This window comes from Protobothrops mucrosquamatus, unplaced genomic scaffold, assembly GCF_001527695.2.
Source record: "Protobothrops mucrosquamatus isolate PMUCROS unplaced genomic scaffold, P.Mucros_1.0 scaffold_131, whole genome shotgun sequence".
NCBI lineage: Eukaryota > Metazoa > Chordata > Lepidosauria > Squamata > Viperidae > Protobothrops > Protobothrops mucrosquamatus.
Genome location: NW_015386207.1, coordinates 27179 through 51990, shown reverse-complemented (window position 1 = coordinate 51990; position 24812 = coordinate 27179). Strand labels below are relative to the sequence as shown.

At 37.3% G+C, this 24812-nt stretch overlaps 1 protein-coding gene across 1 annotated transcript in view; it reads right to left on the bottom strand.

The window, feature by feature from the left end:
• Positions 1-3930: 3930 nt before the first annotated feature.
• DPY19L4 (dpy-19 like 4) overlaps positions 3931-24812 on the bottom strand; it is a 28539-nt gene continuing 7657 nt past the window's right edge. The window contains exons 5-19 of the mRNA XM_015817819.2: positions 23726-23847; positions 21167-21312; positions 19698-19821; positions 18207-18341; positions 17873-18004; positions 17687-17785; positions 16315-16388; positions 14529-14687; positions 13744-13860; positions 10846-10966; positions 9366-9422; positions 8407-8489; positions 7286-7418; positions 6609-6767; positions 3931-5351 (exon numbers count right to left, since the gene is read on the bottom strand). Coding sequence (XP_015673305.2) covers positions 5187-5351; positions 6609-6767; positions 7286-7418; positions 8407-8489; positions 9366-9422; positions 10846-10966; positions 13744-13860; positions 14529-14687; positions 16315-16388; positions 17687-17785; positions 17873-18004; positions 18207-18341; positions 19698-19821; positions 21167-21312; positions 23726-23847 — 1826 coding nt within the window. The 3' untranslated portion in view covers positions 3931-5186. The remainder of the gene's footprint in view (positions 5352-6608; positions 6768-7285; positions 7419-8406; positions 8490-9365; positions 9423-10845; positions 10967-13743; positions 13861-14528; positions 14688-16314; positions 16389-17686; positions 17786-17872; positions 18005-18206; positions 18342-19697; positions 19822-21166; positions 21313-23725; positions 23848-24812) is intronic.

Here is a 24812-nt window from a genome sequence, read left to right as displayed (position 1 = left end):
ATATGCATATTTAAATCCACACTGAAGGAGATGTGACTGTGCTTGGGAGAAAACTGAGCTTCAATTGTGCTTGTAACATATTTGGCCAAAATCAACCAGTACTGTACTGTGTCTTTCCATTAGGAGGGATGTGTTATTGAAACAACTAGGGCTTGTAACGCTATTGGTTCATTATCTTGACTAAAAAGCACCACATGAAAGACTCAATTAACAAATGCCATGGTGGGTGTTATAAGACAATATTCAAGGCCCCTTCTGTTCACAACAAGGAATATGGAAGACTGAGACAGTGTAAAGTATAAAGTGCATGAATTAACATGCAAGATGCATGAAGAGAGGAAAAAAATGTGGTAAAGCTGAATGAAGATGTGATCTCGTGAAGTTGCTGAATACACACACTTGGAAGAGAAGATGTGGAATAATTGAATAAAATGGTTAAAGTTTATGTCAGACAGTATAAGCTGATGGCATCTAGTATGGTATGTTAAAAACATTTAGGAGGAATTTGTAAATTAGTGATAATTGCATGCCATGCTTCAGCAAATGGTGTTAATGAAAGAACCACGGATGAGTTTAGGGAAAATTTGCAATGTTGTGAATGAATAATATGAAAAAAGGCTGTTCTATTTGTGACATGGAGAATAAAGTGAGAAGATGGGGGGGGGGAATAGTTTAGACTGAATGAGAATGATGATAGACACCTGCTTAAAAAAAAGGCCTACTTATTCCAGAAACATGATCAAAACATGTCTATTTACACAGATACGTATAATTTAAATAACAGTCTAAAATGATTGTTATTTACAATGAAATATTAAGATAATTAGCAAAAATATTTTTGGAGTTGCACTGTAAGTCTGCTTTACAGCTCTCTTGAAATTTTGCTTTGAAATAAGCAGAAATTGGCTGTTTTGATGTGATATGGTAAGCGCCTTGAGTTTTTTAGCAGTTCTTTTACTGTAGAAACAAGGAATCAGAATTACCTTTCTGAGATCAAAATGTTATCCCTTTCTTTCATATTTACACATGCTTGTACCTCTCATTTACCTAATTAACTGGATGCATTCCCTGTGCATATTGCAGGCCAGTTATGGTGTTGTTACATTTATGAATGGTCGCAAATGCTTTCTAAAATGCAGGATTATAATTCCAGAAACTAACCGAACAAAGCTAAAAGGTATCAGGGAAAGCAACTAATTATTTTAGCAATACATATGCTTTGTAGAAACCCTGGTTTCAAGTTTGCATCCACAAACAGGGATCAATTTCAATCATTTGTGTTTCTGAATAATATCAAATTTGACTGCTCAGTGTTTCAATTGTCCAAAACAGCAACCTATGTTCCCATGATAGCATATGTCTCCCTAACATATTTCCAGTAAAATCATGCTTCTTGATAGACTGACTGGATTGCATTTTTAACTTTAAAAAAGTTTTCAGCAGAAAGGGAAGATAATTGAAGCAATTATCTGGGAGGAGAAGGATGGATGTGTTCAAATAAAGTTAAACCCCAAAGCAGACAACCTCTTTATACATTTAAGTGATAGAGAAAAATAACTCCGCTTAAAGGGATATGGCTCACACACCTTGCTTATGGGTTAATAGTTGGTGTTATCAACCACTATATATTTCTCCTTTCTCCCTTCTGTAAGCATTTCTTAAAACCAAATTCAAGACAAGGTCTTGTTTTCTGGATTTCCTCAGGAAAAAAAAATCTGCAAACCGCACAAAGGTTTAAGTTTTGCATTTTTTAAAAAAAGAAGTTTACAAGGCACATTCTCCAGCAGCATTGCAATACTGACAGCCAAGATTTAGATCTTTGAATATATGTTTTCAACAGCTATAATTATTTTTCCTTTTATACTATAGTAAGTAGGTATGGGGAATACATATACTTGATGTCATGCTCACATGATTCCACAATCTCATTATTTTCCAAATCCTTGAAGGAATAACAAAAAATAAAACACAACTTCCTAAAAATGTCAACACTTAATTCAGAAACCAGTGTGAGAAATGGAATTTAACACTGTTATGACTGAGCATTGGTCTCCATGAGCCTTTAAGAGCTGCTTTTTTTACATTACAAATCTCTTTTCAGAAGCATCTAATTACAACAGCATTTTAAGAGGATTTTACAACTTGAAAGTTCTTATCCTTCATTTCCAGCATAACCAGTGACGTATGGGAAGACACGCATTATTTAAATTATAAGACACACTGAAACTCAAGAGAGAAACACGTCTCTTGCTCATGCTCAAAACTGTTTTCGGAGAATATACTGAACTATAAATTTTTGTAACATAAATGTATTACTATTCTCTAAAATTTTTACAATACCCAGCACTGGAAATAGTATTCAAAAGAAATTCAATTTAGGATTGTGAAATTTTAACTGCATTAGTTGGAAGGACTAGGATTCGTGAAAGGCCAATCCAATCCAACCATTTCAGAGAATTAGAAGCAACCTAGAACTAAGGAGAAACTTCCTGACAGTTAGAACAATTAACCAGTGGAATAACCTGCCTCCAGAAGCGGTGAATGCTCCAACACTGGAAGTTTTTAAGAAGAAACTGGACAGCCATTTGTCCGAAATGGTATAGGGTTTCCTGCCTGAGCAGGAGGTTGGACTAGATGACCTCTGAGGTCCCTTCCAACTTTATCATTATTACTTATTACTTAAATGCTGTTAGCTTTCATCTGTAACTATTTTAATAGGCTTCAGAAACCAAATAAAAATAAAATAAAATGGCTCAATACCAAATGAGCAGAGCATTTAAGAACACTATTTCTCATCTCCCCCTTAAATGTCACAGCAACACTGTTAAGCAGTAGTACTGCAAAGTTAATTTTTCTTAGAAATTATTCAAAGCAACTTTCTGCTACAACATAGAAGTGCAGAGACATAAACTTGCACAGAAATAAATGACTGTAATATTAAAGAAAATTACATACATTTCAAAAATCAATGCATTTCAGATTTTAGTCCCTTTTAAGATAATTTTAATCAAAAGATTACAGATTACAACAGGTTCTGTGAAGTGATTTGGATTATACCAAAGATTGATAGGCTCCTGTCTGAGAAGGCAGTCTTCTTCCCTGGAGTACCCAGCTTTGGGAGGGATCCACATGGCACCGTGAAGGAGGAAGGGGACACTGCCTAGCCCAGGGGTAGGCAATCTCGGCTCTTTTATGACTCATGGACTTCAACTCCCAGAATTCCTGAGTCAGCTATGCTGACTCAGGAATTCTGGGAGTTGAAGTCCATGAGTCATAAAAGAGCCAAGGTTGCCTACCCCTGGCCTAGCCAATCAGATCAGGCAAATCAGCCCAGGGGTTGATCAATGGGGTCAGAGATGTCACAGCTGGATTGCCCTCACATCCAGCTGATTTGGAGTGGGTTTTTTTGTGGCAGCAGGCAGGGATAGCTGAAGGGAGCTGGCATCACAACTATGAGACCAAAGCCCTCCCCTTTTTTACATGAACTAATGCACATATAAAAAAAGGACAGGGCTTTGAATGCATGGTTGTTGGCACCATCTTGACTTTTTCAGCCTCTGGTATGGACATCCCTGGCAGGAGATCTCCAAACTCAATTAAATGTAAAATAAAACAATTACATTTTCAAATTCTTATGTTCAAGTAGCTTTGACTTGCACAAAAAAAAATTCAGCATTGATTAGCTTCCCTTAAAAATGCCATATAACAAGACAATGCCATATAACAAGACAATGATAAAATATTCTCAAAGTATTTTTCCCCTCTCTGGGATAAAATACTTTTTCATCTTCAGGGCATACACTTAAAATAACTCTTTTTAATTCAAGATCATGAGATCAAAACCAGGAATAATGCAGAGAAAAAATAGAAAACAAAGTTTAAAAATAAAAAAAGAGCAAAGTTGTACTAAAATATAATACAAAACTTTTATTTTATGAAAGTAAGCCAACTTACATTATTAGCTTGGTCAATAGTTTCATTTAGACTTCATTTTGTAGAAATATTTTAACCAGATAATTGCCACATTCAGATGTCAAGCCAGAAATCCAAATTTAATTTAAAAATACAACAAAAATGAATATGTAAATATGTTTTGCTTGCTCTACCAGTCAAATGGATGAAGAAATAAGGAAGAAACAAAATTTAACTGTAGCTACCAAAATACATCAATATCCATAAACTAAATCTGATCTTTTATTTTGGCTTAGGAGAGCAAATGGGTGGAATACTCTTATTAAGCCACAATGAATAATTTGTCCTGGTAATAACTAGGACAAAATGATGAATGCCAATAATTACACAAAAATATAAGCAACTAACAGAATAATCCCACAAAGTGGCAAGTAGTTGAAGCTAAACTTCTAGAATATGAGCCTTCAACCTTTTCTTATTAAAGGGCTACATTTTATGTTGGTTCATTACCTTTTTAGATAGAATATAAGAATGCCTAAAATATATGATTTACAGAACTGAAAGGAAATCTTCCTTATTTAATTCAACTTATTTAGAATACTATTATTGACTGGGTATATAAACCAAACCTTCCACCAAACATAGAGTATAATAATGCTCTACTAAAAATAATAATAAAAAGATAGCCCCAATTAGGGAATTGCTCTCCGCCAACAGCTTAGTCTGCACAGCCTTATTCTTCAGTCTGTCTCTTATCATTGTCAGCCACTTGTCTCCCTACTTTTTCTGTTATAACAAATTCCAGGAATATAATGGGATTTCCAAACAGTGAAAATGGCAGAACATTCCCTATCCATCCCACTTCCAAACCCAAATATATGTATATAAGTGGAGAATAATGTCCAGCAAATTCTCTTTTCCCTTTTTTTGTATTTGCCAACATAAATAAATATAACTAAAAAAGTAATTGCTATGAAACTGAAACCAAATTGATGTTAAAAATGAGGTTATTAAAGTTGAAAAGCTGGAAAGATGCCTTTTAATTCTTGGAAGACAGTTGTATCTTCTATAGTTCTGGAGCATCTCTCTCTCTCTCGTTGTACCATTTAATCTGCAGTAGTCATGCAGGATACACTAAGCAATTTGCATGTAGTCAGTGATATGCCTTTGTGTGCATCTGCAATTTATATGCAATAGAAAAAAGGTTTGTTGATAACCTTAGCTTTTTTAAAAGTTCTGCAAAGTCCATCTTCAAAGGATAAGCTGCAAATTTCTCAGGATTGGAAAGATATTATAGAATTGATTTTATATACCAAGTAAGACCTATTCCAGTATACGCGTGTGAAGTAATTCACATATGGCGAATAGTTCATTTTAATCTCCTGACAAAACCGCCCATATTTTGAGTAGCTGGAGCTGTCATTTTCTTCATAATAAACCTAGAGGAAAGCAAGAAAAAATAAACAAACAAAATACATATTTAACTTCAGGGAGGAATCAAACACATTGTATATTGGAATTAATTAAATTCATGTTTATAATGCCAAAGTGAGAGTAGCAATATTACTACGATATTAAGTTCCGGTGAAAGCACTTTATACAAAATGGAGCAATTTTTAAAAGTAAGAATGTTATAGGCATGTAACCAGTTAATTTGGGGGGGGGGGGTAGATTTTTATTCCACTGTTTTTTTTCGTACACAACTCAAGGTGAGGTTCATACCAATACTCCTTCTTTCTCTAATTTCCTCCATAACAACAACTCTGTGAGGTGAGGTAGGCTGAGAATGACTGGTCCAAAGTCATCTAGCTGGTTTTGCCCAAGGAGGAACTAGAATTCACAGTCTTCTGATTTCTAGGCCACCATCTTAACCAATACTAGCAGTGTTCGATTTATGATTACTTGCTTAGAGACTAGTTATGACAATGTTGAATGAAGGGACTTATGACTGGTCCCTGAAGGATTTGCTGTCTCACTTCAAGTGTTTGTGTGTGTGTGTATATATCTAATTTAATAATTCCTGGGTAAAGCCATACAATAAAAATAAATAAACGCGAACACCACGATAAAATTAAACTAAAAGCGTTTAATAAAATGGTGAGCTTTTGTCAGTCAGCACTACTGACATCATCAGAGCTTAAAAGTAGGTCGATGGGAGTCTCTTTTTATCCTGGTGTTCGCATTTATTTATTTTTATTATATATATATATAATAAATACATATATATGAAAAGAACTTGGTTTCAATGCACTGCTCAGCTGTGATTACCTTCCAAGACTGCTTTTCAGAATCTTACACAGGTTATACAGATGAATAGGTCATAAGATGTATCCTATGTAATATTTATTTGTAGCAATAACCATTGAGCAAGTAGATCTTGCTTCCGAGAAAATGTGCTGAATTTGGCTCACTGGTTTGTAAAACACTTATTATGCAAATTAGTAATATATCCTGTAAACCAGATGTCCCCAGCCTTTTGGGCACCAGGGACCGGTTCCGTGGAGAGAGGTTTTTCCATGGACCGGAGAGTGCATTGTTTTGTGTGCCACCTGCATCTCGTGGATGGGTCTTTGCTTGTTTATGCAGCCTGGTTGCTGGCATGCTGCGGCCCGGTACTGGTCCATGGACCGGAGGTTGGGGACCCCTGCTGTAAACTACCAAATCTGATGGATGAATTATATCACACTACTACTTACATGACCATTGGCAATATCTAATAAGTCTTTAACCCTGCATCCTCTCACTGGTCCAACTTCATTGCAAATTGAATCTTCTATGACCAGATACGTAGCTTTGTAGGATGTGAGTATTTTGTAGATATCCTCAGCTGATCTTTTGGAATAGATCTGAAAAATCTATGGATTTAAAAGACATTTAGTTTTTTAAATGTAGTTAAAAAAGCAGCTGAAAATACGTATGTTTGAAGCAGCAGCTGGTTATCATTTTTGAAGAGAAGATGAGCGGGCTGGAGGCAAAACCACTCATCCTCTCCCCAGCTTAATCCAAAAAGATGAGGAATTGTTGGATTGTCTATAGGGAGTGCTTATGGATAGGCCACGGTATGTAGAAGCTCCCCAGAATATAAAGTAAAGGTAGATGGAAGGGGCAGAGAGATGGAAGAATGTGACACATAGGACCAAGCCTTTAAAAAAAATGATGTCTGTAATTTCAGAATGGATTTCAGTGCCTTCCTGTGAATGATCTATCTGGACCCCTGGATAAAGGGCAGCTGCCACAAGTTTCAGAGATTGAGAAAGAGTATTATACATTATCTATTTACCTATGAAGTTTGAGTTCAGGTTATCTGAAAAAAAGTTCCAGTTTTAGTTTTACATGTAAGGCAGCTGCTATCTTAGGATAAATGGAGACTCACATTTTCATTTCTCTTTTGCAGGTCATCATCATTATACAGGGGTAGATTTGTCACCATCCATCCAGTGCACAGTCTGATTACACCCATTAATTGTGGACTTCCAGCAAAGATAGCAGCAATAGGAGCCTGTCCTCTGTTAAAAAAATAATAATAACAAGGCCTTGTCTCTCACACATTCCATGAAGACACATGTGGAATTCAGAAATCCTGTTTGAGCCAGATCCTGTTTCTGAATGTAAAGGTCAGTTCTTAGTAAGAATCCAGATGGTGTTTTTATAAATAGCTTACCCGTAATAAGTAAAAAGACTTGCCTCCTTGCCAGTTCGCAGAAAAGTTGTTATAATGAAATTACAAAAGGATTGACCCAATTGACTTAGGAGACAAAAGATTTCTGACAGGAAATAGTTCAGTTGCTGAAATGCTGGTAACCTAATGCCCATGACTTCAATAAATCTTAACATAATTTTGTAACTGCTGAACAGTTTGGGCCCATGTCAACTATAGACATTTTCTCCTTCCTTCTTATCTCGTGTAAACTGAACTGTTTCATGCTGATTTGTGTTCCTGGCTTGTTTAAAAGGAATCAAGTCAGAGTTCTTGATTCAAATATTAATGCTAAAAAAACTATGCTTTGTACAAATGTATCAAGATGGTTTCTAAGGCATTCTATGGCCCATTCTAGGTCACATATGGTCTGTTACGGCCCATGCGCCACATCCAGCCCTTTGATTGTTTCTGTGTGGCCCGTGACAGCAATGGTGGCAGCAGTGGCCATGGTGGCGGCAATAGTGGCAACAACCCTATTAGTTTGGCCTCTGAACAGTCCCAGTTTCCCATGTGGCCTCATGGGAAAATTAATTGCCCACCCCTGTTCTAAAGCCTTCTCAATCACCATGTAATAATCAAATTTCAAAAATGTGAAAATGATGGTATATCATTTACAGCTCGTGATTAAACTAGATCAGATAACAGTTCTATAGCTACTCCAAAAAGTTGAATAGCATAGCTTACAAGAAGCCTGGATAAACTTGGGAAAGAGCTCTTGAACCCACTATGTGATGAATGATCACTGTGAATTACCAAAATATACAGCAGTTAGAAAAAAAATAAAGATTACTTACTTAATCCAGGTCATGAGTCCTACTGTATCAGGGTCATAAAATTCTTGGAGCTCTGAGAGTTCCGCCATTATCCTAGGAAAAAACTAAAAGGAAGCACCAAGGCTATGAACTGTGGGAAGACAAATTACAAAACTTTAAATAATGCAGGAAAGTGGACTAAAAACACCTTTCTAGCTTTACCATCAAACCATATTTTGCATGCTCAAAATCCATTTGTACCTATAGCAAAATTCACTTTCTTTGTCATAACCCACCTTAATAGAAATGCATCTTTTGGGCTCAAGTACATCTAGTCAAATTTCATAGCTTATTAATATACGTACTTCTAATTTTGTTAAATTATTCAATATCATTCAGAGATCTTTTTAAAACATTGTTAGAATTGCATGTGAGATCAAGCTAAAACCTCCTTCAAGCCCAGTTCATGCAATTTTCTTGGCAGCAATATAAAAAACTTTGGCCACTGCTTTCTTCCAGGATAGTTCTCATTCTAGCTAACGTGTTTCTCAATCTTGACAACTTTAAGATGAGTGGACTTCAACTTCCAGAATTCCCCAGTCAGTATGCTGGCTGAGGAATTCTGGGAGTTAAAGCCCACACATCTTAAAGTTGCTAAGGTTGGGAAATACTGCTCTAGCTTATTGTCCTAGTATTCATTGATATTCCTTATCCAACTGCCAATCTTGCATAGCTTGTGAATCCAAAGTCAGCCAAGTCCAGTCACTGCTAAGACAAAAAGTACTATCTAGTATCTATACAATTTTAAGTACTGTTTTAAGTGCAGACATTTGGTTAAATGTCTTTATAGGAAAAATTTCTGTGTGCAAGATGGCTATACATAATGTGAACTGTTTCAAAACTAAGTATTAGCTGTATCATGAAATCTTCCAATACTCTGCATAGTTAATAGGAGAAGGGGAAAGGCAATATTTATATTTTATATAATATTCTATTCTTACCTCTTTCCACAAACTAAACCCTATAATAGCTGGAACAGCCATACTCAGAATGAGAGCCTAAAAGAGTAAATAGACACATAAAATAGTTATATTTAGGAGTTTATTTTTGGTTCCCACCCATGCAGATTCTTTCAAATCACTACTATACATGTCTTGGGGCTACAGTTCTACTTAGGAATACATCCCATTGATCTTTTTTCTTAATCGGCATATATAAGATTACATCCTAAAATTGATGAAAGATGGCATATAGAGTTCTTTTAGAATAGCAATCAGTAAGTACAAAAATAAATGGTTCAGCTGTACGAGGAAATCCTCATATCAGGTTGCCAATATACCACCATTAAATGACAAAAGAATTGTGCCTCTAATGTACTGTATGCTCATCTAGAGAAAAGATATAAAAGACATATTACCCAGAAAATACAAAATTGGCAGATGCTAGCTCTACCAGACTTGAGTGGATGATACCTATACTCAAAAAAATGCCCAATGAACCTACAAAAGGAGCATGTTTTCAGTTACTTATGTATCAAGCACACGTGAGCCAGCATACACACTCATACACACAAGATACCTAAATGCCTTTACTTCTTCAGCTCCAGTAAGACAACCATAATAAAGTCCAGGCATTTACTCAACCAAATATTCAAATTGCCATATGTTACTACAGCCTCTGTTTTACCGCAAACCCAAGGGGAAGAAGAAGACAAGATATAATCTAGCCCCCACTTAGCATCTTAAGCAGATTGCCAATGTAGTCTTTCCTTCTGGGTTTTAGCCCCTGGGAAGGGAGTTTTGCTATGTAGTCCAGATCACAGAATAAGAACAGCCAAAGAATGCCATTACTTCTGTAGCCTCCCTTGCCCATATCCAAGCCATGCATTTGTCACAATCACACTGTAGCTCACATTTTGCCTGGCTCATGAGTCTTCTCCAATCCTACAGCTCTTCAGCCAAATAACAAATCAAATATAGTGATGCATCTTGAACTGCAACAATCATGTTCAAAAAAATATGCAAGTCTCTACAACCACATTTTTCCCAGTCTTTACCTATAAAATCTTATAGAGCATGCCCCATCCATAAACTATACCCTTCGAATCCTACCCATATCAATTTTTCTTAAAATGATGGCCTCCTAGAAGACTCAGAACAGCCTTTGACCAAGCACCCCAGACTTCAGAAAACTGCAGTCTGAACATATCTAGAGGCCACCAGGCTAAGAAAGGCTTGGCTATATCTCCAGACCATGATTTTGATGAGAGATGACTTTTTATATGCTTACCAGTAAATACAGCCATTCCTTATAGCAGGGGTAGTCAACCTTGACTCTTTTATGACTCGTGGACTTCAACTCCCAGAATTCCTGAGCCAGCTAAGCTGGCTCAGGAATTCTGGGAATTGAAGTCCACGAGTCATAAAAGAGCCAAGGTTGACTACCCCTGCCTTATAGTCACTATGAACAAGATGAACTCACCAGCAGAACAGGATGCACAGTTTTCAGTCGGATCCACTTGAAAAGAGTCATCCAAAGCTCAGGAGAACAGACTCCAAATGCGGCAATCATACAAACATACGGAGTCCACACATATTTCATTCTAGAGAAACAATACAAATCCAGAAAAAAGATAAGGTGCAGTACCGATGTGGCAAAAGGGACAGGTTTGGCAGAATCCTCTGAACTCAAACTTGAGAAAGGAGAATAGACTTAAATTTCATCTGCACTATATTGACACTACTGCAATTCTAAGATAGCCTCCTGGGAAACAATTTCATGTGCCCAAACAAGAAACAAAATGGAAATCTGTGGAGGATTTGTAACAAAGTTTGCAAATAGATTTCTAGGTAAAAGTCAGTTACTATATGAAAACTTTCCTTGCACCAACTGGTACTAGTGGTTTCCGAGAAGTCAAGAAGAAATGGCATCACATTCTTCCTCTTCTTCTTCTGATGTCAAGTATCAGGATGATCAAGGCTCTTATAGTGCCAAAAAACTATGTGTATCTAAGCAATTCTTTTTATTTATACGTTGCGCCCCTTTCTGGATCGTGACGCTCTACGCACGGTCACTCAAGCCCTCGTTGTTTCCCGCCTGGACTATTGCAACGCTCTCTACATGGGGCTCCCCTTGAGGTGCATCTGGAAGCTCCAGCTAGTTCAGAATGCGGCCGCGCGGGGGATTTTGGGGGCCTCTAGATACTCCCATGTAACACCTCTCCTGCGTGAGCTGCACTGGCTGCCTGTGGCCTTCCAGGTGCGCTTCAAGGTGTTAGTAACAACCTTTAAAGCGCTCCATGGCAATGGACCTAGGTATTTGCAAGACCGCCTCCTACCAAATACCTCCCTTTGACCAGTCCGCTCCCACAGAGAGGGCCTCCTTAGGGTGCCGTCGGCCAGTCAATGCCGGCTGGCGACCCCCAGGGGGAGAGCCTTCTCCTTGGCAGCTCCTGCCCTCTGGAATGACCTACCCCCCGACCTACGTACAACTGCGGACCTGCGCCTTTTTCGCCGAGCCCTGAAAACTCATCTATTTCGTGCGGCGGGCCTGGCGTAGTCTTAATTAGGTTTTAGTATAGGTTTTTATATGGGGTATTTTAGAGCAGGCCTTTATTTATTTAATTTGATTTTAGAATAGATATTTATTGTGATTTTTATTATCGCCTGTTCACCGCCCTGAGTCCCGTAAGGGAGATAGGGCGGTATACAAATCTAAATAAATATAAACATAAACATCAGTGCCCAAAGTTGCATCATTTCAGCTCAACAGGAATGTCAGCTATTTGTACCTATAAGATTTGCAAGCCCCCGGAAGATTCACCTATGTGTGACTTTTCTTTAAGGTTCGGTAATATCAGATATTATACTAAACAATAAAACAATACTACTACCCTATCAATATGAACATTGGTTATTCAGAAATGTGGTCTTGATTCTGTATTTTTCCCTAAATTAGGAACAGCAGGTAATGTTTCCCCACCACATCTGTTCACTCATATATAAGGGCAACATATAAGTTCTGTTTTCTAAAGAGTCCCAAAGGTGCTTTTTCAGGAGGCAACTAGACTTTCTTATTTTTCTTTGAAGACATTTCGCTTCTCATCCAAGAAGCTTCTTCAGCTCTGACTGGATGGTGGGGAATGGAAGGATCCCCACCATCCAGTCAGAGCTGAAGAAGCTTCTTGGATGAGAAGTGAAATATCTTCAAAAAATAAAAAAGTCCAGTTGCCTCTTGAAAAAGCACCTTTGGGACAACCACGACCTGGATGACTGAGAATCTCCACAGACATTTTTCTAAAGACCAAATAACAACTGTCCAACCTCTATCAGTCCCAACCCATATGGCCTATAGACATGCTATAAGATGCAACCAAAACATCTCAGAGCACTCAAGATAGCCTTATATCAGGTCATCCAAGAAGAATTTGAAAGAAGGAAAATATAAACACATTACTGGACCTAAATAACATTTACTTCTAATGAATTGCTTTTATATTTAATTATGTGCAAATAAAATGAAAGCAAATTTGGCTTTGATCTGGTTTTCCTGCTACTTTTTGGAATGTGGTTCTTGGCATATAATTCAAAGATCAGGTGCAACCCTCCTCCTCATCATCTAAGATCACAGATTGCCCACCTAAGTCTGATACTGCAATGACCAATATCAAGTATAAGAATCTGTAATGCACATTAGGCTGCTTATTTCATTTATAGTCAAAGTTCTCACAATGACAGTATGTGCTAGAGTTAACTAGTTGTTTGTAATCATTTATTTTAAAGGGAACCAAGATAATAACCACATCAAAAATCTTTTATCTTCCAGTTTGTGTTTTTCATGGTAGCGAATCAGATGCTTTTGGGAAGCTTACAAACATCCTCCTTTATTACTGTTTCTAGGCAACTATGCAGAGATATTCCATAAGCAATATTTGAAGTAACATAAAGCCAATCACAGCCAGCAGTCATTTATAATCCTATCTCTACCTGATTTTTTTTATAAGTGTCTTTTAAAATCATCTAATTCGCTGATTAATGCCACACCTTGTAGGAGCAAATGCCTTAATTTTCTACTGTGTTACTAATTCTCACCTTTTTGCACATGCTAAACACACTTTGATGAGTACAGAAGTAACAATGACAAATTCACTTAAATAGAGATTCCCACTGCAAGTCTCCCCGCTTAACTTCTCTTCCATATAAAGGTGCTTGTAATTCAAGCCTGTTATTAACCAGTCACAAGTATTTATTTAAAAATCATAACCCGTTATCCATGTCCATAGAATTTTTTTTTTAAATCCATATGTATAATATAAACAGTAATATCTTCCACATTCCCAGTGAAAAGAAATCCATGCAGCCTTCTCACAGACTCACTCACCCTTCCATCATCATAGAAAGCAGCCCCAAGGTAACTGTGTGCAATATATGGTAGGCTACTTCTGGTCTTTCACCAATCCCGCCCTCATGTGTGGTTGGATTGTTGACTTGTTTATTGCTGTGGCATCGGAAGAGAAAAAAGACGGAATCATCACACCCCTCTCTCTCATGGAGTCTGCTTGACAATTAAATGACCCGTCAGACCCAACAACTGCACTCTTCATTATGTTTTTCTCTTAAATCTAAACTCTGATGTCTTAACAATAATTCAAGAAAACAATGTAGCAAAGGAGTTACCAAGGACAGAATGAGTACTGTAACGTATTGATCAATAAACAGAATGTGAATGGATAGTAAATTCTGCCCAGTTCAAGAACTCATCACAAATTCTTGGATTTTTCTATCTATCTAGAAATGTTTTCTAACATTAAGATTTTTTTTAAATAGTCTTCAGATATTTGCAACAGGCTCCAATTATAGATCTGGAAGTATTTGAGAGGAAAAATGGAAGAAAGTCTACAAGAAACACAAAGACAGCTCATCTTTCTGCCTAATTTTGAAGATGAAGGATAAAAGCATTAAACATATATGCAAATGTGCCATGCAAATATCATATCTTACACCATATGCAAAGGAAGCTAGAATTCAAATTTAACTCTACCGCTTTATTCAGCTTGGGAGCCCCCTAAGCAATATGTAATGGGTGTATCAATTACACCAAGCAACTAGCATCTACAAAAGCTATGGAAGAAAAATGAAACTTGATAAAAAAAAAAATCAGCTTACCCCATTCTCCTAAAGGAAGCCTGACCCACAGAAACAAGGCAAATAATTAGCACCAAAATGTAGAATGGCAATAGTGAAGAATGAGTGAGCCGCAAGAAGAAATCTTGGGATGGTGTCTGAAGTGACTCTTGACAAAGCAGCCAATTAACTGTGAAGTTCCTGTTAATGTCAGCGAAAGTGAATACATTAAATAACCAGACATGATCCCAGCCAATCAGAATAATGTACTGACCTGATTCGCATGGAAAAGGCTATTCCCTCAATATGTTTTCATTTTCCACCAAAATAAACGTTTAAAAGAACAAGCAACAGGCCATTTATGGGGCTTATTTCACCAGTTTTATTTATTTATTAAATTTTTATGCTGCCCATTTCCCCTATAAACTCTGCTTAGAAAAATCATAATCTAAAGCAGAATTGCTCAATTTGACCTTTCAGTGGCAAACTAGGGATATTCTCCAAAGTAGAACAATGAGAATAAAGAAGAGTGTGTAGCTATAAATTATGCTTTAAGTTAATGTACACCTTAATTAAAATGTAATGTTTTTTCACAGTTGCTGAATAATTTTCTTCTTTGGATGCCTTAAAATTAAGATTTGAAGGCATGTTTTGGAAAGTCTTAGGGACCACTCTTAAGTTTTCCAGGGGCCAGATGTACGTTTGGCTTGAATCTATTCAACCCATATTTTATCCAGAAGTTTTCAACTCTCACAGCTTGTGAGCATTTCCCTCCTTTACAGAAAGACAACTTCATGCTCTCAGTTGAGGCTTCTTTCCCAGTACACAAGCATGTTTCTTTTTTCTCAAATGTTCCATCTGCTTCCTCACTTGCTGTGTCTCTCTATCAATTACTTCTGCAGTGCTTTCCGTTTAACTCCTCAGTCTGTCTTTTAGCTTCTCCCTTGAGATTACAGCCCTCACTTAACTACAAGCTACTCCTGAGATCTCTCACTAAATAAGACATGTTTTGTGGAAGCCCACTAGATGATGCTGAGTTCTTATTTCTATCAACCCTAGGCAACATGTTTAATGATCAGGGCTGATTGAATTGGAATTAGAAACGTTCCACAAGAAAAAAGGATGAAGCAAAACAAACTAAAGGAATATATAAAATTATTCTCAATTTGCTGCTTGGTAATTTATTGTGTTCTTACTGGTAGTGGAACATTGGTTTACAGAGGACTAGAGACTCATCTTTATTCAGCAATTATTCTGGCTTCTAAAACTTTGCTGCACAGTTCATAGCATTGCCTCAAGGACAGAAGCATATATTTAAAAAATGGCCAGAGATGTCCCAACTGCTAACTAAGTATCTGCTTATGTTAACTGCTACTAGGTGTGGGCAGAGAAGATACTCAAAGATACTCAATACTCTAGCACATAACTATGAGGACTGTGCAGGGTTTCTCACTGGATCTCTCAAAGGCCTTGAAGTGTCAATGGAACACCTGTCTGCACCATTAAAAGTGGCCGTCTCTTTTCACACAGTAGCGGAAGCAGTCACAGGAAACAGCAGCTTTTGAGAATACTACAACTACACTGTTATGTACCACCAACCCCTTTGGGAAACCAAATAAAAAGTGCTGTCTAATAAGTATGTGTTGTTTGAGCAGAGGTTGGATTCCCCTTTGTTAAAATTTAGAGCATAACTCAAAACATACCGTTTTACCCATACCTTTTAGAATTATGCTTGTTTATTTCTTCGATTTATAAACTATCACCATATATGGGTATTAAAATAAAAATAATCATTTTGCAATTAGGTAGATCGTTACTTCAAACTTACTTATTTGTATTCAATCCCAATTTTGCTTCAAGGACTTTAATTACATGCTCATTTTCTTTATGGGAAATAAATGTCTGAAAAAGAGAAGACACATTGCATATAGATACCATTTTTTTTCAGATAACAGAGTTATATGAGATGAGATAAGTATCATTTGATTACTGGCATTACATTTTCTAACATAAAACAAATTTATGTAACAAAGACTGAAGGGAAGCCTTTATCTGTCAGATACGGTTGCTCTACCTTCATTCTGTGTTCTTCACCCACCCATAGAGTCCAACAAAATCTGGAGATCCCTTTAAAAATGAGACCACAAGAGGAGGGAATCTTATAAAGATGATTACTAAAAATCTTGTGGAGAGGTGACAGCATGGATCTATCTGCAAAAACTGGGAATATAAGGAATTCACTTTGAAATTTCATTAGCTATTAGCAGTTTTTCAATAAATATACAAGGTAGCCCTCGGCTTACAGCCACAATTGAGCTCCAAATTTCTGTCACTAAATGAGACAGTTGTTAAGTGAGTTTTGCCCCATTTTACAACCTTTCTTGCCACAGTTGTTAAGTGAATTACTGCAATTGTTAGGTTACCAACATGGTTAAATGAATCTGACTTCTCGATTGACTTTGCTTGTCAGAAGGTTGCAAAAGGTGATCATGTGATCCTGGGACACTGCAACTGTCATATGACTTAGTTGCCAAGTGTCCAAATTTCGATCATGTGACCATGGGGTTGCTGCAATGGTCATAAGAGTGAAAAACAGTCATAAGTCACTTTTATAGTGGCATAACTTTGAACGGTCACTAAATGAATTGTTGTAAGTCAAGGACTACCTGTGTCATGTGTCTGAGTAACGACACATACTTGCCCTTGGTTGAGAAAGAAAATCAGTTTGTGAGTATATTATACTACAAAACTGGTTAATGATGCTTTGTGGCAGGTATTTATGTTTTTGCTTGAGTAACCTTTGTTTTTACTAGCTAATCAAAAAGTTGGGTGGAGTTTGGAAGCAGCTCACTACTTCCTTGTTTTAACTCCACTCACACACGCCCCCATGTCCAAATTTCCCCATCAACACCTTATATATGTAAAAAGCAGCTTAGACATATTAGGAACTTTAATATCATTTTCCTACTCCACTCTAGTCGTTTCTAATCTAGTATCCTCGTATGTTGCATTTTCATTCCTATAACTCTGGTATACTATTCAGAGAAGTTTGGTTGACTTAGTCCATTAACTATTTTACCAGTTAAAAAAACCACTGGGAAACAGTTTTATCAGAGGTTCCCTCCTCTCTTGGAACTTACATATGGTTTACCTGTACTATTGTGCACAATTAAATGAAAGTTTTTAAAAATAAAGATTACCTTCATTGTAAGATTCAAAGTCACTGTGACCGTGAATACCAAATAAAAATAGATGACTTTCAGCATCCTTGAAAGAAGAGTTCCCTTTTTCATATTCATCTACAAAAAAGCAACAGACCTGTTTATTTCTTGATAGAAACCTTAATACAGAGAAGTGCATAACTACAATAATGTCTCCAACATTACCTGAAGGTATTTTGCAAGCAAGGCTGTGGCAGCAAGGCTTAATAACGGAGATACTAATAAAGCTGGATTCTCAAATTGTAACACATATCCCAAGAAGAGGGAAAACAGGTAGATTTTATATATTTCATGCACCTAGGGATAGGGAAATAAAACATCAACATGCCTTGATTTTTAAAAAATTCGGAGTTTCAGCTGCGCAATAATTTGCCCTCCATCCTCTGTTTTTTTTCCAAGTCCACCCCAATCCTTCAGATGGAGCTTACAGAAGGCAAAGAAAACAAAGCAGAATCTGAATTTAAACATATATAATGAATGTGTTTGAATGTCCAAATACCTTCTCTGTCTGTGTGAACCCTATGACATCAAGCAGAAAAAGAGAGACCGCTTGGATAAACAATAGATAATGACTGTATTCCCACATCATCATAAAAGTGTATGTTGAAGCACTGACCAGCAGGTAGCAAAATTTCTGAGAAAGAGCATAAGAAGAGAAAGGGGAGAAGAAAAGGGAAAAGATGTTTTAAAGTGCATTACAAATAACCAAGTAACCTTAGGAACTTTGAATGTATATTGGGAAAGACAAGGTAGAATTGTTTGGGAGTTTTGTTAGAGTGCATTTCCAGATGTATCTAATCAGAAACTCCAATAAATGCAATCTGGCCATTGTATGCAGGAATTCACATTTTCCGCTGGTTGCTTCCTTCCACAGGCACTGCTGGGCTGCTTGCCTGCTTCCATCAGAAGAGACATTAATTGGTGAACTCTGTCCCCCCCCCCTTAATTTCAGCAGTGGATTGGTGAAATAGTGAGCTGTTCAGCTGCTTTTATGCAGCCACCTCTCCTCATGTCTGCTCTTTTTGGCCCCCTGCCCACTGCCTGTTTTAATTCCAAGTGATTAATTACAAGTTTGGCTAGATAAGATTGCTGGGCCAGTAATATGCAGACAATAATATTCATGTTTTTGCTTCAATGTGAAAGGAGCAGTGGACCTTTTTTTTCTTTTGTTTTTCTTAACCAAGTAAAACTGACAAGTGTTTTGCCAGTTTCCTCCTACAGCACAAAGTGATAGGGGGAATGGTAAGACAATGGGATCTTCTTTTCTACTGCTCTGTCTACCAACAGGCACAACAAATGGAAAGGTGTCCGGTATGAAGGGAAAAGTGTCATACAAAAGATCTATCAATGGAAACTACATGACCTCTAAATACATGCCCCACAAAAAGGAAGGTTGCACTTGTCTTCCTGGCACAGGTGGGAGAGGGAAAAAAGCAGGGGAATCTAGTAATCAAGGACTAGCAAAGTCCAGATAGAACACTAGGCTATCTCTGTAGCCAAAACAAAGGAGGGGCTTTAAATATGGAGCAGGACTTCTTAAGCCAGTTTCATTTACAGGCAGCTTTCACCACAAGAGTCACGTAGCTTAAGACAGCGGTATGGAAGAGCCCAATGTTTGAACTTACTGTTTGCAAAGCAAAATGTTGAAAATCTTTTTTTGAAAGAATCAGGAGGAAGAAAACTCCAGCAAGAGATCATAATTATCACAAACAAACTCAAGGTCAGATGTTTTAACAGCAGAGATTGGCAGAATATGGCCACACTTTCAAAAGGGAAACTTAATAAATAGTTTTCTGATTCAGAAGGAAAAATATGCTTTAGCAAACACTGTTATCTTTCTAAAAACCAGATGTACAAGGAGCAAACACGAAACTGGTTCTATCTCCTCAAAAGCAAATTGACCCAAAGTGATTTTGACCCACCAATAATTCTACTTTACATCCTTTTAAAATCACTTTTTTTATTTCCACTTCAAACACTTTTCTCTTACCTCAGCAGAGGAGTTTATATTATTCTTTAAATAGCCTGTTAGAGCTGCAACTTGACAAGCAAAATATGGTAGAGCCCAGTTCTCCCTAGCAGGGATTGAATAATCTATTCTTGTTGTGTCCGCTCTAAAAAGCAAGCAGAAAAAAACCAATGTACGGACTTTCTTTTATAACATGAATATTCAATTATGCAGCATGATTGTGAGAAACTGCATATCTGTATTAATATTTCAAAGTACAGACACATTTGGGGATTGATCATATAATCTTCTTAATCTACATGCTTTATATAGCTAGAAACATGTTCCACTGAAAGTAGATGCCATTTTTCACTTGCCAACCTTGAAAAAAACTTAATATCTGAATGAGAGACCAGTAGAAAATTCTATCTTTGTAGGGTAAACTTGGAAGTAAAAAATGTATTCTCAGAGAAAGCCACAACAACCACTTCTGTATGATACTAAGAAAAAACAGTATTTAATCATTAAGAATGGATTAAGAAGAGATTGGACAGCCATTTGTCTGAAATGGTATAGAGTTTCCTGCCTGAACAGGGGGTTGGACTAGATGACCTCCAAGGTCCCTTCCAACTTTATTATTATTATCATTATCATTATCATCATTATTATTATTATTATTATTATTATTATTATTATTATTATTATTATTCAACCTTGATTTGAAGGAGAAATCACTACAACGGCAGCACAATGTCAACTGCAATGAGTTTCAATGTATTCTTCATTCTACCAAACAGCCAAATGTTAGTAACAGATGATCAGTCATAACAATGTGAGAAGTACTTTTCTTCTAATAATTCCAATCAGAAAATATTACTACTACTACTACTACTACTACTACTACTACTACTACTACTACTAATAATAATAATAATAATAATAATAATAATAATAATAATAATAATAATGATAATAATAAAGTTGGAAGGGATCTTGGAGGTCTTTTAGTCCAACCCCCTGCTCAGGCAGGAAACTCTATACCATTTCAGACAAATGGCTGTCCAGTCTCTTCTTAAAAACTTCCAGTATTAGAGCTTAATGGAAGCTGCATATATATCTGCCAATAGAACATTTATATTAAGGTTTCACCAATCCCAGCAAGAATACAGCTGCTTGCTTTGTTAAGGCAAGAAAACAAGAGTCCAGTGATAAAAGAAATATCCTTGAAGAGGATGAAATAGTCATCCGCAGTTCCAAAAGCTTTGCCAGCTCAAACTAGCCAATGGGAGGCTGGCTTTGCCTGATTTTTTAGTATATTTGTTAATATATCCCCTTGAAGTCTACCAAGAAGAAATTGGGTACACCATTCCAGAAAGTTATCTGAGAGATTTAGTCTGGCAAATCCCTGCTACCCATAGCTGCTCTCATCTTTACTTTGTCCTAAAAGTTGAAGGTGGCAAATCTGGCATTTTAAGACTGCACTGCAGTGAGAGGATAAATATTTGTTTTACCTGTTAATAATGAACCAGGCAACAGTCAGCATCCCTGCTAGCCAAGTCCCACTCATAAGCCAGCTGGTTACGAACAGTGCGGCCACATAGATGCCCTGTAGCCCAAATACTATGCCAATGTAAAAATAGACTGGCTCAATAACTTCCTGAAAAGTAAAAGATAAATGTTGTTTTATAAACACATGTTAACTGAATGGTAGTTAGACCATCTCAACTGAAATTTATCAAGGGAAACAGCTTCCTGTAGCCCCAAGGGACCATCATCTTATGTAAACAAAGAAAGGCCAAATCATAACTATAAATGTTTTCATCTGGGTACCGAAAACTCTCATAAAAATAATTCCAGTTCTGCCACTTTTTGAAAGTTCTTTTTTCCCCTTAGATGTATCTTCAATGATAATAGCAGATGAGATTCAGAATACCCTTTCTTCAATCAATCAATATTATCGGCTGCAGCGAAGAAGACTATCACTGCCAATAGGGCCTTTCTTCTCTGTTTTCTGAAAAAAGATTGAAAGACTCCCTGGAAAAGTATCAGCAAAGATAAAAGCGCTGCAAGGGAAGAAAGGAACTACGGTAATCAGGGTCCCTTCCTCAATTAGAGGAGTCTATACAGGTAGTCCTCGACTTTACAACAGTTCATTTAGTGGCCGTTCAAAGTTACAACGGCATTGAAAAAAACTAACTTATGACTTTTTTCCATACTTATGATCTTTGCAGCATCCCCATAGTCACGTGATCAAAATTCAGACGCTTGGCAACTGACTCACATTTAATGACGGCTGCAGTGTCCCAGAGTCACATGATCACCTTTTGAGATCTTCTGACAAAGTCAACGGGGAAGCCAGATTCACTAACTTAACCACTGCAGTGATTCACTTAACAACTGTGGCAAGAAAGGTTGTAAAATGGGACAAAACTCACTTAACAAATATCTCACTTAGCAGCATAAATTTAGGGCTCAATGGTGGTCGTAAGTCAAGGATTACCTGTCCTCTAGGCCTGCCTAGCCTGAAGGACAGGGGCTATATGTGTCCTCCTAAAGCCTTTGCATGTGGTCTCCTAGGGCAGGGGTAGGCAACCTTGGCTCTTTTATGACTCATGGACTTCAACTCCCAGAATTCCTGAGCCAGCATGGCTGGCTCAGGAATTCTGGGAGTTGAAGTCCATGAGTCATAAAAGAGCCAAGGTTGCCTACCCGTCCTAGGGCTTTGGATGAGGTCTTCCGGACAGGATTATTTCCTGTGGAAAACAATCACATTAGTAGTATTTAATTAGCGTAATTACAGATAGCACCCACTTTCCGACTGTTACTCCACTGCTCATGTGACCACACTGGAATTATGATGTCAATTCCACTGCAGTCATTGAGTGAATCACGTAAATTGTTAAGCGCAACATCACTTAGCGTAATTGTGACTTGCAGCTTACTACTGGCTTTTCTGTTGACTTTGCTTGCCAGAAGCTGGCTGTGAAGGTCACAAATCATGAGGTCATGTGACGGTGGTAACAAATTTGTGGGCCAGTTGTAGATCTACTTTTTCAGCACCATCACAACTTCGAATGGAAGCTGAATGGGGCAGCTATAAGTGTGGACAATCTATATGACTTATGTTGTACATACATTATTTCAAATGCAGGTTTTGCCTTTGTCTCCTGCCCTTATCTAATTTTTAGAGTATTATATCTGAGTATTATACCAACCCAAAAACCAAATGTATCCCTTGGTCGTAGAGAGCTGTGCATACCTGTCTCATTAGACTCTGAAAGGATAGTGTAGATTCAACTCACCACCTATATCATATTTAATCCTCATCCGTGAAATTGGAAATATTTAAGCTGCTTCACAGTGATTCTCAAACTTTGATTTGCTGACTACTGATGACCCAGAAAGCTCCCCTCGGTAGTTCACTGCAGCCAGAGGCTGCTTCCCACATCAGGCCCCACCTCCTCCCTATATTCATGCTGGATAGCTGACTCGCAAAAAAGATCAGTAATTAAATACTGATTCAGTGTGAAATGCATACCTGATAATATAATATGGGTGTTAGCCTTCTGAAAAATGCCAACATGGAATAATCTAAAATGCAGTTACCAACTGCCAATATATACCTTGCTAGCAAAACCTGTAGACTCACCCAAACAGGAATGAAAGTTAACAAAAGAGTGGTTTGACAAAGATTAGCTAATAAATTCATAATAAAATCATGATACAAATATAGAATTTGCCAGCCCAGAACGTCTTTTTCTATGGGCTGACTCGAAATTCTTGCTACCGTTAAGACTGGGATTGCCAGTTTTGATCTTGAGTGTGATCCCAGAATTATTAGCCTCTTACACTTTTTTGCTTTCTTAATTAAGTTGGCACAGGAGGAATCATACAGGAGCAAGCTGCATTTTTTCTAAGCAAAGTAAGGTGGCCTCTTAATAGCTCATATTGTTTTCACCTGGCCTCCAGGCATTCAAATAATAGTCTGAAACAAAGCAAGCCTGTTTCTTTTAGGCAGAGGACCTTTCTGGTTCCATCACACAAGATGATAAAAAGGAAAAGGTACATACTTCACTGCCGGATGCCTGATATAAAACGCTGGCAATCAATTCCGGGTACAAAGTCATCTGTCGTACAGTATTCATTGTTTTTAGTGACAGGGTCCTGTTGTCATGAATAAGCTGATGAATGCCTGCCAATGAAAGAGGCAAGGAGATTTTTTTTCTATTATTATACAAATAGTTGTATCCAATATAACAAATAACCCAGCTGTCCATATTACAGTATTTATTTATTTATATTTAAAAGACATATCTGGCTCTCTCCAATTTGTCATCTCAACAAATGACCCGAGTTGGCTAACACCAATGATAATATTAAATAAACAAACCAACCAACCAACAAATAAGGCAACCAACAGCATAATACAGAGGCATTGTGGACACTCTTAAGAACCTCTCAGCATAGAACAGCCAATGGAAAATCAACAGGGTCGTGGCCATCGGGACCCGGGAGAAAACAACGTTTGATTGGAGAGATGCTCCAACAGATCAAATAAGCTAACATGGTTTCATACAGGGAGCTCAAAGCATGCCCACTCTGTTAGATCTGTTGAGATGGGCAGAAACTATTGGAGATAAGCTGTCCCACAAGTTTGTCTTATGCTCCTACCATATTTGCCTGTGCTACCCTGAAAAGGCTACTTGATCATTATCATCATCATCATCCACTATAGAAAGCTCCTAGATGCCATCTCATAAAAATAGGAAGAATATAAAAGACATTTGGTTATCTGGAAATAATTTATTCTTGCTTGTTTCTGAAAGTATCCAACCAGATTAAAGTTTGATGACTGCACCCCATGATCATGGCAATTTGACAGACAGTTATATCCATAGACCCACCACTCCAGGGAACAAATTTAATTATGTCTGCCCTGAAATCTAGCTCTTTACTTAATGTTCAATATCAGATCTGGCACTAGACTACAGAAAGTAGTACAATGTAAAGATATACTCTACTGGGAGCCAATGTGATAGAGTGATTAGGATACTGGACTAGGACCGGGGAGACTACGGGTCAGATCAATATCAGCCATGGGAAACTTATTGGATGCTTTTTTTTTTTTTTTTTTTTTCCAAAAATTTTTTTTTTTTT